Genomic DNA, 13,670 nt, shown 5'->3' with positions numbered 1-13,670 from the left:
TGATAATCAGGTGCTCTACATATTGCTGCCAATCCAATTTTTCATAAAAGAACAAAGTATATAGAGTTGGATTGCCATCTTGTCAGAGACAAAATTCGAGAAGGAGTTATCCATACTTTACATGTACCTTCTCAAAATCAGCTAGCTGACATTTTTACTAAAGCAGTTAGTGATCCTTTGTTTCATTCATTACTATCCAAGATAAGTGTGCATAATATACATACTCCATCTTGAGGGGGAGTGTTAAAATAGCTGAAGCTCTTTCTCTCTCTGGCACACACAGGAACTCTGATACAAACAGTGACTAACAAACAAAAACTAAGAAAATTCTATTATTTCTATTAATGTGGATAAGAGGATTAGTTAAAGATTAACAGCTGGATTAGTTGTTATAACAGTTTTCAATTAGTTAAACTTTAATTAGTTACTATAGTTAATCAGTTACTCCCGCTCTATTTAAACAGAGCAATGTATACAGAAAAGAATTGAATTAAATACAACTCTGTTTCTTCCCAAGCTTTTTCCCTTTCTTCTCCTGAACTTTCTCCTCTTCTCAGTCTTCATTCCTTTCATCTTTAACAGTGGATAAGGATAGATAATTCATAGCATGGCCATTGTATCATGCCCAAAAAAGCACATAATGCATGGAATGTGTTGCTGGAAATCAGACCCGAGGGTGACCGCGAACCAAGGAGGAGGAGCTTCTGCTGCAGTGCGGTGGCAAACGGCTGTTTCCAGCGGACCTGCAAGAAGCGTGGGCCGGGGTATCCGGTGAAGGCCCTCCAATGCTTAAGTCAGAGAGGAATCTTGAGATATTTTAATGGAAAGATGTTTTCTGGCGATGGAAGAAGATACCTCTCTCCCCGGAGTCCCCCCTCTTTATAGGAGGGGGTGTAGCGGTTACTCACAATCAGATGTGATTACGCAAATCTTGGATTAAATAAATTACCTTAGATGGCACGGAATTTTAGGTTAGCCGGCAATCGGTTGAGATTGCTTGGATTCAAATATTGACAGCCGTTGTGGCGGAGACTGCGGGATTTAATCCCGAATATGGAGAATTTTGGTGAGCCCTTCTTTAGGTAGACCAGCTTGACTGTTGGTGGAGTTGGGGTTGGTCTCAGCTTCTGACTAGGTCTTCCTTGGCCTCGAGGTCAATCGGGCTTTGCTCAGCCGAGACCACGCCTGCTGAGGTCATGCCTACCGAGATCACACTTGCCGAGATCATGCCTGCCGAGGCCATACTTACCAAGGTCACGCTCGCCGTCAGACTCGGGTGCTTTAATCATATGTGTTGGGTGGTCCACTTTTTCCCCATCAGAATGCCCTACTGTTTTACCAAGCAGCCATGATTCTCAAGGGTGCAATACACAACCCATGCGGTGCGTTAGCACTTTCTTGTTAATTTATTTACATTTGCATGTCTCGTTGAAATATTTAAAACCTGGCTTACCTGTTTGTTTGTTAAGTTGTTTTCAATTGTGCCTTTTTTGAGAAAAAGTAAAAAGGAAAACAAAATGACATTGGGCATCAGTCGATCTCCAATCTCTAGAAATGAAATGATGGTTAACCTAAATAACTCCACGAGTGATGATCCAATCAATCAATTGGATCCATAAACAATCAATTTAAAACAAATTTAGATTTGATATAAATAAATTAAAATTATAAACAAATCAGACTATCTAGACATATTTATTAAACGGATTGAATTTAGATTTAAATCTTTGATTCATTAAATCTGTCTTGCCCTGTTTAAACTTATTTAACCTACTTCTATCATATCGAACACAATCTGCTTAATCTATTTAATCTATTTAAATTCATTTTATCTATTAAAAATCTACTTAACTTATTTAATACATTTAACTTGGTTCGATTTGTAGGGTAAATTAGCTGTGCATGTCAAATTATATTACCTATTTAATAAATATATCAAATCTAAAATTTAAATTTTGATATGTTTAATAAATAAATAGAATTTGTATTGATAAATTTTTGCCTCAGTATTCGATCCATATTTGACCCGATCCATCCTGAGGCTGTGTTTGGTATACGTATGCCTCAGACATCATCCCTGTTGCTATCCTCCAAATGTGGAAGCACCTTGAATGGACGGGAGCTGATGCCGTTTTGTTAAAAAAGTGCCACCACTTACCCGCCAACCTCTTGTCTCTCGAGTAGGGGTGGCAATCGGGTCGGGTCAGGCATAAACAGGTCGGGTCAAATACAGGTCGGGTCAGAAAACTATAAATCTGAACCCGACCTGTTTATTAAACGGGTCAAGAATTGCAAACCTGAACCTGACCTGTTTATTAAACAGGTAACCCGACCCGACCCATTTAACCTGTTTACCCAACCCGACCCGACCTGTTTAACCTGTTTGCCCAACCTGACCCGTTTAACCTGTTTAGACCTGTTTAATCTGTCCAACCCAACCTGTTTAACCTGCCCAACTCGACCTGTTTAGACCTGTTTAGACCCGTTTAACCTGTTTAGACCTGTTTAACCTGTTTAACCCGTTTAACCTGTTTAACCCGTTTAACCTGTTTAGACCTGTTTAACCTGACCAACAGTTAAACGGGTTAAACGGTTTAAACGGGTTAGACATCTAAAATCCGTATCCGATCCAATTAATAAACAGGTTAAACGGGTCGACCTGTTTACGACCCGAACCTGTTTAGGCCAAACCCAAACCTGTTTATGGCGGGTCGAACACGGGTCGGGTTGGCGGGTCGGGTCATATTTTGCCACCCCTACTCTCGAGTCCAGTTGGTCTGATGAAAAGATGCCCGAATAGATCACGATGACATTTTAGATTTATTTAAATGCATCATTGCAACTCTTTGGTTGCATTAGTGAAAGAAACCACAAACTTGGTTATCACAAGGTTACCAAAAAACCATAAATCTAGTTTAAATATATGTCCAAGGTTTTATATCTAGGATTCCAGATAGATTAGTGGAAACCGAATCGACAACGACCAAGGATGGCTGAGGTCACCTTGCGATCAGGAATCGAGTGGAGAACGGCCGCCCACCAGGATAAAAGAGTCAATTTATTGGTTCAAAGGCGTACCTCACAATACATCCCATCTATTGGATGCCACACCTCTGATTTATATCCTTCACCAACTCCCAAATATTATCCTTTCTCATCTCATATTATCAAGCCTTAAAATAAGTTATCAAACTTAGCACGTAGAATCGCATGTGACATACCTAATATTCACATAATTCAAGGCGCACACGTGCCAAGTGCACGCCAGGATTCATTCCATGTCCCTCGGATGCGAATTCGCCCTCCTGGTATCCAATCATAGACAGAAGAACATCACATGCTCTTATCTGGGTTTAGAGTAGACCCTTCCTCTCTTTTAAATAAGTTTCGGACGCAAGGTTCACCATCTAAGCTGGGTCTTAGATCTAGAATCTTTGACTTGAGCTAATAAAAGATAAATCAATCTCTTATTAGATTAGGCTAATAAGAGATCCTCATGATCTCCTACTAGATTTATTTTTCTATTTTGTTCTTTGATTATTGGAATTGAATCAATTTAGTTTATTTTCATTGTTCTTCATTGTGAGATTGATTCTACTAGATTGAGCCCATGATTTCCATGGCTAATCTAGAATTCTATGGTGTTGAAAAACATAAATTCAGCAAATGTTACCTACAAATTGGTACAGTCTTTAAGGGCGGACGCCAAAAAGCGATGCAAGAGCTTGATGGGGCTTGGGACCATAAGCCCCATCATTGTAGCATTTGGAATAGAGAGCCATTAATTTTGCTGCCCATCATGCGGTGGGGCTCTAATTTGCCCCGCTTTATGCCTCGACCAAACGTTAGGCTCTTTGTCCCGACCATAGAGCTCAATTAACGAGCCAATCAAACAGAGTACGGAAAGGAAGAGGGAAATAAAAAGGCGAAAAAGAGAATCCATGTGTCAGGTTTCACTCGACTCGGCTAATATGACTCATCTTATTCACCTTAACCACGGGATCACTTTCATGTACCAAATGGGCTGTTTTTTTTTTTAATTGCCCCACTTTGGCCAAGAGCTCGCATGTTCCTTGCGTTTGAGTGGGTCCACCGTCCAAATCACCATTTGAGGGCATCTACTCTTTTGTCCACACATGAACCTTACCCTTAGGCAAATGGACAAACTTCACCCTGCTGTAATCCGTGCTGCAGTGGACGCTGCAAAAAAACTCGGCACGAGGACCAATTCACTCAGAACGTTTCCAAGGCTGACGGCCGACCATGTCTTCAAAGTCTTGAAATCGGCAGGCTTCTCTAACACTGACCACCCAAACTGCTACTATTGAATTCTTGATCACTAATGACTACATATATATATATATATATATATATATATATATATATATATATATATATATATATTCCTGATGATAGGAAGGGGGTCCATATTTCATAGTCTTCCAAATCAGTTAGGAATTATTAAAATTACCACTTGTTAGGATGAGATAGATTTATTTATATAGTTTATATTTTCTTACACTTTTCCTCACATGTGAATCGAATTTTTTTTTAATGGATAGGCCTAACATGTGAAAGTTTTTAATAATAAAGTTAAAGAGTGCGGAGATAGGATACTCAAGATCTCTGCTTTGATACCAGATTGAAATTACCACTTGTCCCAAAAACTTAAACTTATAGAATAAGATAGATTTATTTATATATTTTATATTTTCTTACAGAAATATGGTTTATTTTTTAATGTTGATGATTTAGTTCATGATTTTCTCCTTTGTTTAGTTGTAGGCATGCCTTGGTCTCCTCCCCTGGAATACCAAAAAGCGAAAAGGGGACAAAACTGTAGCTTTCTGACAATCATTTACAGGCTTGATATATGAGATAATTTGGACAAAAGCCTTTGGCACTAATAGACATCAAAACTTGTTCACTGAATTCATGAGTTCGCCCCTGTCTATTTCCTTCTTGCCATGCATAACACCTCTAAGGGAACAAGGGTGGTCAAGAGGCTATGGATGCTAAAGATTTTTAATCTAATCTGGATTCATAGGATTGTCTTTTCTTCAAGCATTTGAGAATAACTTTGGCTAAATTTTGTAACCTATAATATTGTGTCGAGACAAGAAGATCAAATCCATATTAGTCACGAGTCAACTTTTCTTTTCCCACCTACAAATCTCTATTGTTTTTTTGCCTAAAAGTTACCCAGGGACTTTCATTTTTCTTGCAAAATTGATCAAATGCTTCTTGCCACTGGAGGATTTCATCCATGCTTGCACGTTTCCACTAGAATGTCTTTCAAGAGAACTGACATTCTTCGCTCAAGTTCCTTTCAGGAACATAATTCAACAGATTCGATAGGGAGGAAAACTTAAATCCGTATCTATTTGTTCGTTTTTCCTAAAGTTTGTCATGAGCAACCGAAATGTTGTGGCATGAACTAATAAACGAGTGTGCACAATTGAGTATGAAAAATTATAAAGAATAAGTCCTAATTATCCATCAACGAATGATCAACATATAAGCATTCACCATAAATTTGCGACCAGTAAATTTTATGCCATACTTAGGCTTGCCAGATGGAATGCTTCTTTGTAGAATTAGGATTGTGAATCAATCAAAGATATTGTTTTCAATTATAAATTGACAACGACATGGTAATTGTAACAACACATTCTATCAATTACACAATCTTCAGTTCTAATCCCATATACCAATTATCCATATTCAGAGCCAAAAAAAGCATCACTAAAAGTGCAAAAATGGTCAATCATACCAATACTAATGCACCGAATTTTATTAGAACTCTGCAGTTAAGTGTACTTAGATGAGAATAGTATGACTGTCTTGAAAGTCCTCGTGTTGCTTTTTTTTTTTTTTAATTTTTTTAATAAAAAAACCATTACTAAAATTGCAAAGGGTATTATTAATAGCATTAACCTCTGGTCTTTATATATACATAGATTCACCTAAACCTATACTCACACGCGAAAGACTCGATTATTTCAAAGCGAGTCCTCTACAGTAACAATCGCAGGAAAGTAAAGGGATTGGAAAAGAAAAGGAAACAACCAAGATCCCGTTCTGCTGTCATCCAACTCCCCGTTGTTGTCCTTCTTTCTCTTTCATCTCCTACCCCCGTCCTCTTCCTCTGTTTCTCTTTTTTTCCTCTCTCTCTCGAAACTCCTGTAGCCCTCCTCTCTCTCTCTTTCTCTCTCTCTCTCTCAGGGCTCAACCAACCCCACCACCATCCTTGAGGAGGAGAAGAGAAGAAAAATAAATAAAAAAGAGAAGAGAGAATTACCGGCGGAGATGGCTCGGCTCTTTAGAGAGAAGGGAGCCCTGGGGGACTCCAAGCGAGAGACGAACGGCAGCTCCCTGAGGCTTTCGTCCACCGCCGCCATGACCGCCGCTGATCTCCCCTCCCCCTACGGCCAGTTGGGCTGCGGCCTCCTAGATCCGGAGCTCCGAGAGACCGCCTACGAGATCTTCGTCGCGGCCTGCCGCTCCACCGGCGGCAAGCCCCTCACCTACATTCCCCAGTCCGAGCGCACACCGCCCTCCGCCGACCGATCGCTGTCCTCGCCGGCGTCCTCGTCGACGCTCTCCTCCTCCTCCTCGTCTCTCCAGCGCTCGCTCACCTCAACGGCGGCCAGTAAGATGAAGAAGGCACTCGGGATCAAGTCGTCGAAGAAGAGCCCCGGCAAGGAGAGCAGCCCGTCCAAGGGCTCCAAGCGCCCGACTACCGTCGGAGAGCTGATGAGGGTGCAGATGGGGATGTCCGAGCAGGCGGACTCCCGGATCCGGCGGGGACTGCTCCGGGCTGCCGCGAGTCAGGTCAGCTCTGAAATTTTTAGGGTTTTCGGTTCAACTGTATTTTTCCTTTTTTTTTTGGGTGTTTCTTTTGTATTATTATGTAACATAATGCTTGATGTGTGGTAGAAGCATATCTGAATTCTTTAATTAAGAAGATCATTTATAAAAAAGGTGACCTGTTATTATTTTTCATTAAATTTACCAACTAACTTTGCTCAAGATTTTAATCTGCGGAGTTATTTTTATTTTGTCGACACTTCTAGCTATATTCTTCATTGCAGTTAAATTTTTAAGCCGCCAAATAATTATTCTCTTCGCTCCCAAATATCCATTTTATCTGGCGCTGCATTATGGGGGTTGTTTTTCTTAAAGTTCTTATTCATGTTCTTATTTGCGACCTAAATTAACTATTTTCCGGCTTTGATTAATCTTGTCTGTGGTGGTCAAGGGGCAAATCTTTTTTGGGTTCCCCTCTACTTTTTAACTATAAACCAATCTTATGTTGATTACTGATCTTTCATTTTGTTGAAATCCTAGTGGTGATGCTGATTCCACGCTAACCTTATTAGTATAGTGAGTCTCAACTCAGTTGGTAACTTATATCCTGCAGCCGACTTAACTGTTGAGTGGTAATTGGGCTTGTAAACTGCGAACAAAATCTTGTGATGCTATGTTATTAGAGGTTTCTATAGCTTTTTACAGTGCTGCGATCAAAAGAATGTGTTAATTCGGGTGTTTATCCACCAGTCTACAGATTGAAATGCTAAAATGTTCCACTCAAGTATGGTTTATTGTAATTGCTATAAACCATTATGCAATAACTTAAGCCTAACCTGTCTATTTAATTCTTTGCAATAAAATTTCACTTCCAATGCTTAGACTTTCCTCTTCTTTTTTTTTTGGTTTGGTTGGGGTGGGTGGGGGTGTGTGGTTACTATTATACAGCCCTACTATATATACAATTACCAGAATCTGAGTTCAAAATGTCATGAAACTGCCTGGGAATAGAAGAAAAAGACTTCCAGAACACTATCCCAGAGTGATTGGCAACATGAGAAGCTACCCAATCTGCTGTTTCTTTGAAAATTGAGATCCCTTGGGGTAATTCAGTACTAGATTGTCATGGAAAAATGCTGGTCGTCATCATTTGATCATGTGAATCTGGTTTTCTGTTTCACATTTAAAGAAACAGTAGGGCCCTTAGAATAACTCTGTCTTTTGATTTTACTTGCCTGGCGCATCAATGCTAGTAATATAATGATTTGTTTCTTTCAAGATATTTACATTGCAAAAAATAAGAAAAAGAAGAAAGTCATTGTGTTTTGACAGCGGCATTTTTTTCCTCTTCCCCAAATAACAGCTTGGGAGACGCATGGAGTCCATGGTTTTGCCACTGGAGTTATTGCAGCAGTTCAAGGCTACTGACTTTCCTGATCAACAAGAATACGAAACCTGGCAGCTTAGGAACTTAAAGATTCTCGAGGCTGGATTACTCTTACACCCTTTTCGTCCATTACAAAAATCAGATGTTTCAGCTCAGCGGCTAAGACAAATCATATGCGGAGCTTCAGAGGGACCACTTGAAACGGGAAGAAATTCAGAGTCAATGCAGGTTCTACGCAGTGCTGTGATGGCCCTGGCATGCAAAGCTTCTGACGGATTTGCTTCAGATACATGCCATTGGGCAGATGGTTTTCCACTGAATCTCCATCTGTACCAAATGCTGCTAGAAGCTTGTTTTGATAACAGCGAGGAAGGATCAATAATCGACGAAATTGATGAGGTTCTAGAATTGATAAAGAAGACTTGGACTATCCTAGGGATAAATCAGATGCATCATAATCTCTGCTTTACTTGGGCTTTATTTCACCGTTTTGTTACAACTGGTCAAGTTGACATTGATCTACTGTTTGCAGCTGATAATCAGTTAGCTGAAGTTGCTAAGGATGCCAAAGCAACAAAAGATTCAGCTTATTCTAAGATATTGAGTTCAACATTGAGCTCGATAATGGGATGGACAGAGAAGAGACTTCTTGCTTACCATGATACCTTTGATCCTAGTAATATTGAATCCATGCAAAGTATTGTTTCTTTAGGAGTATCGGCTGCCAAGATACTAATGGAAGATATTTCACAAGAGTATCGTCGTAAGAGGAGAGAAGAAACTGATGTAGCTCGCAGCAGGATTGATACATACATTCGGTCCTCACTCCGGACTGCTTTTGCTCAGGTAACTCCTCTTCAACTGCAAATTAAACTCTGAATGGCCCTTTTTAACTCTGTCTACTGTACTATTTGCACATGCTTTCATGACTCTTAGAAGAGTGGATTAGAATTGTACCAGTTAATTCTTTTTAAGCCAAAGAAAAGCTTGTATCATCATATTGTTTAAGGTTAAGGTTACTATACTCCAAATTAATCATAAAAACTGAATTATACTGATTAGGTCATGAATATTAGTTCATTGAATGATAATGGTAATTATTTATTTGGGGATTTATATTTATTGATAGTTGACTGCAGATTACACACACACACACACAAATGGCCTATTTACCTGTTGTTGGAGAAACTTTATTCCTTTAACTGGATTATATTGGATGTTTTTATATCACTGCCAACCCAATTGGGGATAGTCAATCAGTGTTTTGATGCAGAGAATGGAACAAGCAGACTCAAGCAGGCGATCAACAAAAAATCAGAGTACTCCAGCTCCAGTTCTTGCCATCCTTGCAAAGGACATTGGTGATCTAGCAAGCAAGGAAAAAACGTTATTCAGTCCTATATTGAAGAAGTGGCATCCTCTGTCTGCAGGTGTTGCTGTTGCTACCCTCCATTCGTGTTATGGTAATGAACTTAAGCAGTTTATAACTGGTGTCGCGGAACTGACACCAGATGCAGTCCAAGTGCTTAAAGCTGCAGACAAATTAGAGAAAGATCTTGTACATATTGCTGTTGAAGATTCCGTTGATAGTGATGATGGTGGTAAGTCATTGATCCGAGAGATGCCTCCTTATGAGGCTGAATCTGCAATCGCTAATCTTGTGAAAACTTGGATAAAGACAAGAGTAGACAGACTGAAGGAGTGGGTCGACCGGAACTTACAGCAAGAGGTTTGCTTCTGTTGGCTTTATTTGTAATTTCTCTTCTTACTTACTGGACATATGCAAATGCCTTAATGCGTAGTTTTTGTACATATCATCTGGCCTGCTGGTTGCATTTAAAATCTTCTGCCTCTATCATTAATTTACTTTTTTCTTGTTCCACACATTAAGCACAATGTCTACATACATTCAGATTGTTGGCTGCCTTTAAACTTCATCACTGAATGTTGCCGTTAAACTTAATTGTGGAATTGCTAATCTTTTCATAATTATTCATTACATATTCAATATAACACCATGAAAAATCCTTGCAATGCTATTCATTTCATATTATTTATGATTTAGAAATCTATGATTATATATGATTAAAATGCAGAAGAATTCAAATTATACGCTGGAGCTTATTTCATAATTATCTTTAAAAAGAATCACTATTTTATAAAAAACACTATTACTGGATCAATTATCTGTGATACCTTAAAATTTTGTTAGTCGGAATAAGAAAAATGAATGAAGGTAATTTAGTCTTTGTTGCCTAGATAGACAACCCAAGAGGGGGGGTGAATTGGGTTTTAAAATAATTTTGCAATTAAAACGTTGTGGATGACTAATTAATGCTTTACCAAGATGACTAATTGATTGCTGTGTGTTGTGAATGAAATGAGAGAAAAAGAAAGAGACAAACAATCACAAACACAAGGATTTTATAGTGGTTCGGAGCTAACCCTTGCTCCTACGTCCACTCCCCAAGTCTCACTTGGGAATTCACTATAACCCCTTGGATTACAGCCGGTTGTTTTCCAAGCTCACAACCAAACTTGTTGTTTTACGAGCTCACAACGAACTCGGTCGGTTTTTCCAGGCTCACCGACTAGAACCAACCCGATTGTTTTCCCGGGATCACAATCGAACCCTTACACGTTGGTTTTACACTCGGCTCACCAACCAACCTCTACACCCTTGATTCAATCCCCCGATTGAATCAAGCAAAGACAATATGGAAAGAATAAGAAACAAACAGAAAAACTGAGCTTCTTAAAAAGCAGATTTGCTACAATATAAACTAGAGAGAAGTTAAGAGCCCTCAAACACTTTTGCGTTGGAGTAGAATAAGGCTTCTTGAACTTTGAGTCTCCTCTGGAACGTCTGATCGACTTGAATGCAGGAGGAGACTTCTTTCAATGCTGGGAAGAGGTTGTTGGATGCAGTTAATGGCGCTCTTCCTTCTTTTTCGTTGAAAGCAAGTTTGCAGAGAATAAATGCTTGATCTCTTTGAATGGAATGGTAGTTCTCTGCCTTGCTACAGTCCTCTGTGGCTATTTAAGCCATCCCCCACGGAAACTAGCCGTTAGACACCTTTTTCTGCCCGTTCTGCACACTCTGCACAACCTGACAATGTGTCCGTTGGGGTCGGAGTCGACTCGCGCGATCAGGAGTCGACTCGGCTGTAGCGGGAGTCGACTCATGCTTTTCTGGAGTCGACTCGGCAACTGTTCCGGATTTGAATTAAAGTAGCTTCTTCGACTGGGAGTCGACTCGTCTTGACCTGGAGTCGACTCGCCAACTTCTGGAGCTGACTTGGCATTTTCGGAGTCGGCTCCTCCCATGAAATCCGTAGATCAACTTTTCAATTTGGTCCGCTCGAGTCGACTCGACAGTCCTGGGAGTCGACTCGGCGCTCAGAGCCCGAACTCCCGATCTTCTGTCTTTTGGCTCGTCCAGTCTTGGAGTCGACTCGAACTTCCCCGGAGTCGACTCGGCTCTTAGTTTCCGAAACTTAGTCTTCTGCCTTTTTGGTGTACCGCTGCCTTGGAGTCGACTCGAGCTGTCTGGGAGTCGACTCGGCTCTCAGAGACAACAAATTGATCTTCTGTCTTTTTGGGTCGCGCTGTCTTGGAGTCGACTCGCGTATTGCGGGAGTCGACTCGAATCTCAGAGTCCGAAAACGGTTCTCTGACTTTTGCCTTGTGTTCCACTGAGAGTCGACTCTCACTTTCTTTGGAGTCGACCTGCCAACCATCGGAGTCGACTCGCGTTCCACAGGAGTCGACTCGAATCTCAGGGTCGAAAAAAAATGCTCTCTGACTTTTCTGTCTGTAGCTTCTTGGAGTCGACTCATATTACTCCAGAGTCGACTCGGTAAGCATCGGAGTCGACTCGCGCACTTCAGGAGTCGACTCGCTGACAGGTTTTGAGTTGATGCTTTCTGTTCGTCTGTCTGTTCTCAGTCGGAGTCGACTCGTACTGGTCTGGAGTCGACTCGAGCCCGCCAGTGATTCTGATACGCTTGGAGTCGACTCGTAATATCCTGGAGTCGACTCAAGTCTCAGACTTTGGTTCAAACTGACTTCATACCTTATCCAAAATATCTTGAACCAAGTCTAGAAACACTTAGACACGATTTTCACTGAAACACTTAATTGAATTTGTTGCTGGAAATTGGACCCGGGGGCCGCCGCGAAGCCGGGGAAGGAGGAGCTCCGCTGCTACAGGGGGCGGACGGCGGTGCGCCGGCCGGCTGCGTCCTCCGCTGCGGGGGGTGTGCAAGTCCTGCAAGGAAAACCGGTGGCCGGGCTCCCCGGCGCCGGCCCTCCGATGCCTAAGTCAGAGGGGGCAAGTATGTGGAGAGAGCAGGGAAGAGAGTATATGGAGAAGACAGCAAGAACATTTGGATAAGATAAAGAAGACGAAGAGGATGATGTCCTCAATTGCGTCTGTGCTTCCGGCGGGTTCAGTCCCGGGGATCTGTTTTCGTTTTTTGTTCTCCTCCCCTTGGTTCTCCCAGGTTCCCTTTTATAGGAGGGGATTACGTTACCTGGGAGGTAACCGGGGGATTTGTCCCTGTCTGTAATAATTGGGCACGATTTGGCCCATTTATGGCGTAGTGGAGAACGGGGCCGAATCAGACCGGAACCAGGGAGTTGTCACGGTCGATCGGACCTGTTGGAGTGGTTGAACCGCCGGCCGTAGCGGGCCTGGGGTCTGTGGATGGTAAGTGCATTTATTACCGAATGAACCGGCGGTCAGGTAGAGCCATGCGCTCTGATGGTTCAGTGATCCGGAGATCGTCTTGGGCCGTGTTCATTAAATGCCTGAGTGCATCGGAGACTTGAGGGAGTCTCATGCATTAATGGCAGGTCGTGCCGAACGCCTGCGGAGATCTTATGCCTTGATGGCTTGGAGATAGTGGCAGGTCGCAAGCCGTAGGAGTTGTCAAGTCCCTTGGACTTTAGGTGGAAGTTGAACATTTGGTTAAGGCATCGGCTCGGCAAGGGTGCCGAGCCGAGCTGGTCGCCCAATGGGGCGCCCTGTGGCGGGGCTGCTTTGAGCATTCCTGGTCGGCGCCCTTTAGGCGAGCACCTTCTAGCAGAGCGCCTCGGCGCTGTCTTTGGTCGGCACTTTCTAACCGAGCAGCTTATTTTGGTTGGGCACCTCTTGGCGCGCACTCTGGTCGGCGCCCTCTAGTCGAGCGCCTTCCTGGTCGGCATCCTTTGGCCGAGCAGCTTTCTGGCCGGCACTCCTTGGCCGAGCGGCTTTCCGGTCGGCGCTCTTCGGCCGAGCGGCTTTCCGGTCGGCGTACTTCGGCCGAGCGCCTCCGTGGATGTATGACTTGGGGTTTTTCCCCCAATACTACCCCCCGACTTCCGAGTTCCAGTTGGCTACCAGCTGGAGCGCGGGAAGTAGCTTTAATTGGGTCATTACGAATTCCGAAAATTTCGATTTACTGCGCGTTTTGAGTTATCGAACGCTTCG

At 42.2% G+C, this 13,670-nt stretch overlaps 1 protein-coding gene across 1 annotated transcript in view; it reads left to right on the top strand.

Moving 5' to 3' along the window:
- The first annotated feature begins 6,053 nt into the window (after positions 1-6,053).
- Positions 6,054-13,670, top strand: part of LOC103717855 (protein unc-13 homolog) — a 36,281-nt gene continuing 28,664 nt past the window's right edge. The window contains exons 1-3 of the mRNA XM_008806394.4: positions 6,054-6,834; positions 8,174-9,043; positions 9,471-9,926. Coding sequence (XP_008804616.2) covers positions 6,310-6,834; positions 8,174-9,043; positions 9,471-9,926 — 1,851 coding nt within the window. The 5' untranslated portion in view covers positions 6,054-6,309. The remainder of the gene's footprint in view (positions 6,835-8,173; positions 9,044-9,470; positions 9,927-13,670) is intronic.

Source organism: Phoenix dactylifera, chromosome 4, assembly GCF_009389715.1.
Source record: "Phoenix dactylifera cultivar Barhee BC4 chromosome 4, palm_55x_up_171113_PBpolish2nd_filt_p, whole genome shotgun sequence".
Taxonomy (NCBI): domain Eukaryota; kingdom Viridiplantae; phylum Streptophyta; class Magnoliopsida; order Arecales; family Arecaceae; genus Phoenix; species Phoenix dactylifera.
This window is presented reverse-complemented; position numbering and strand designations above follow the sequence as displayed.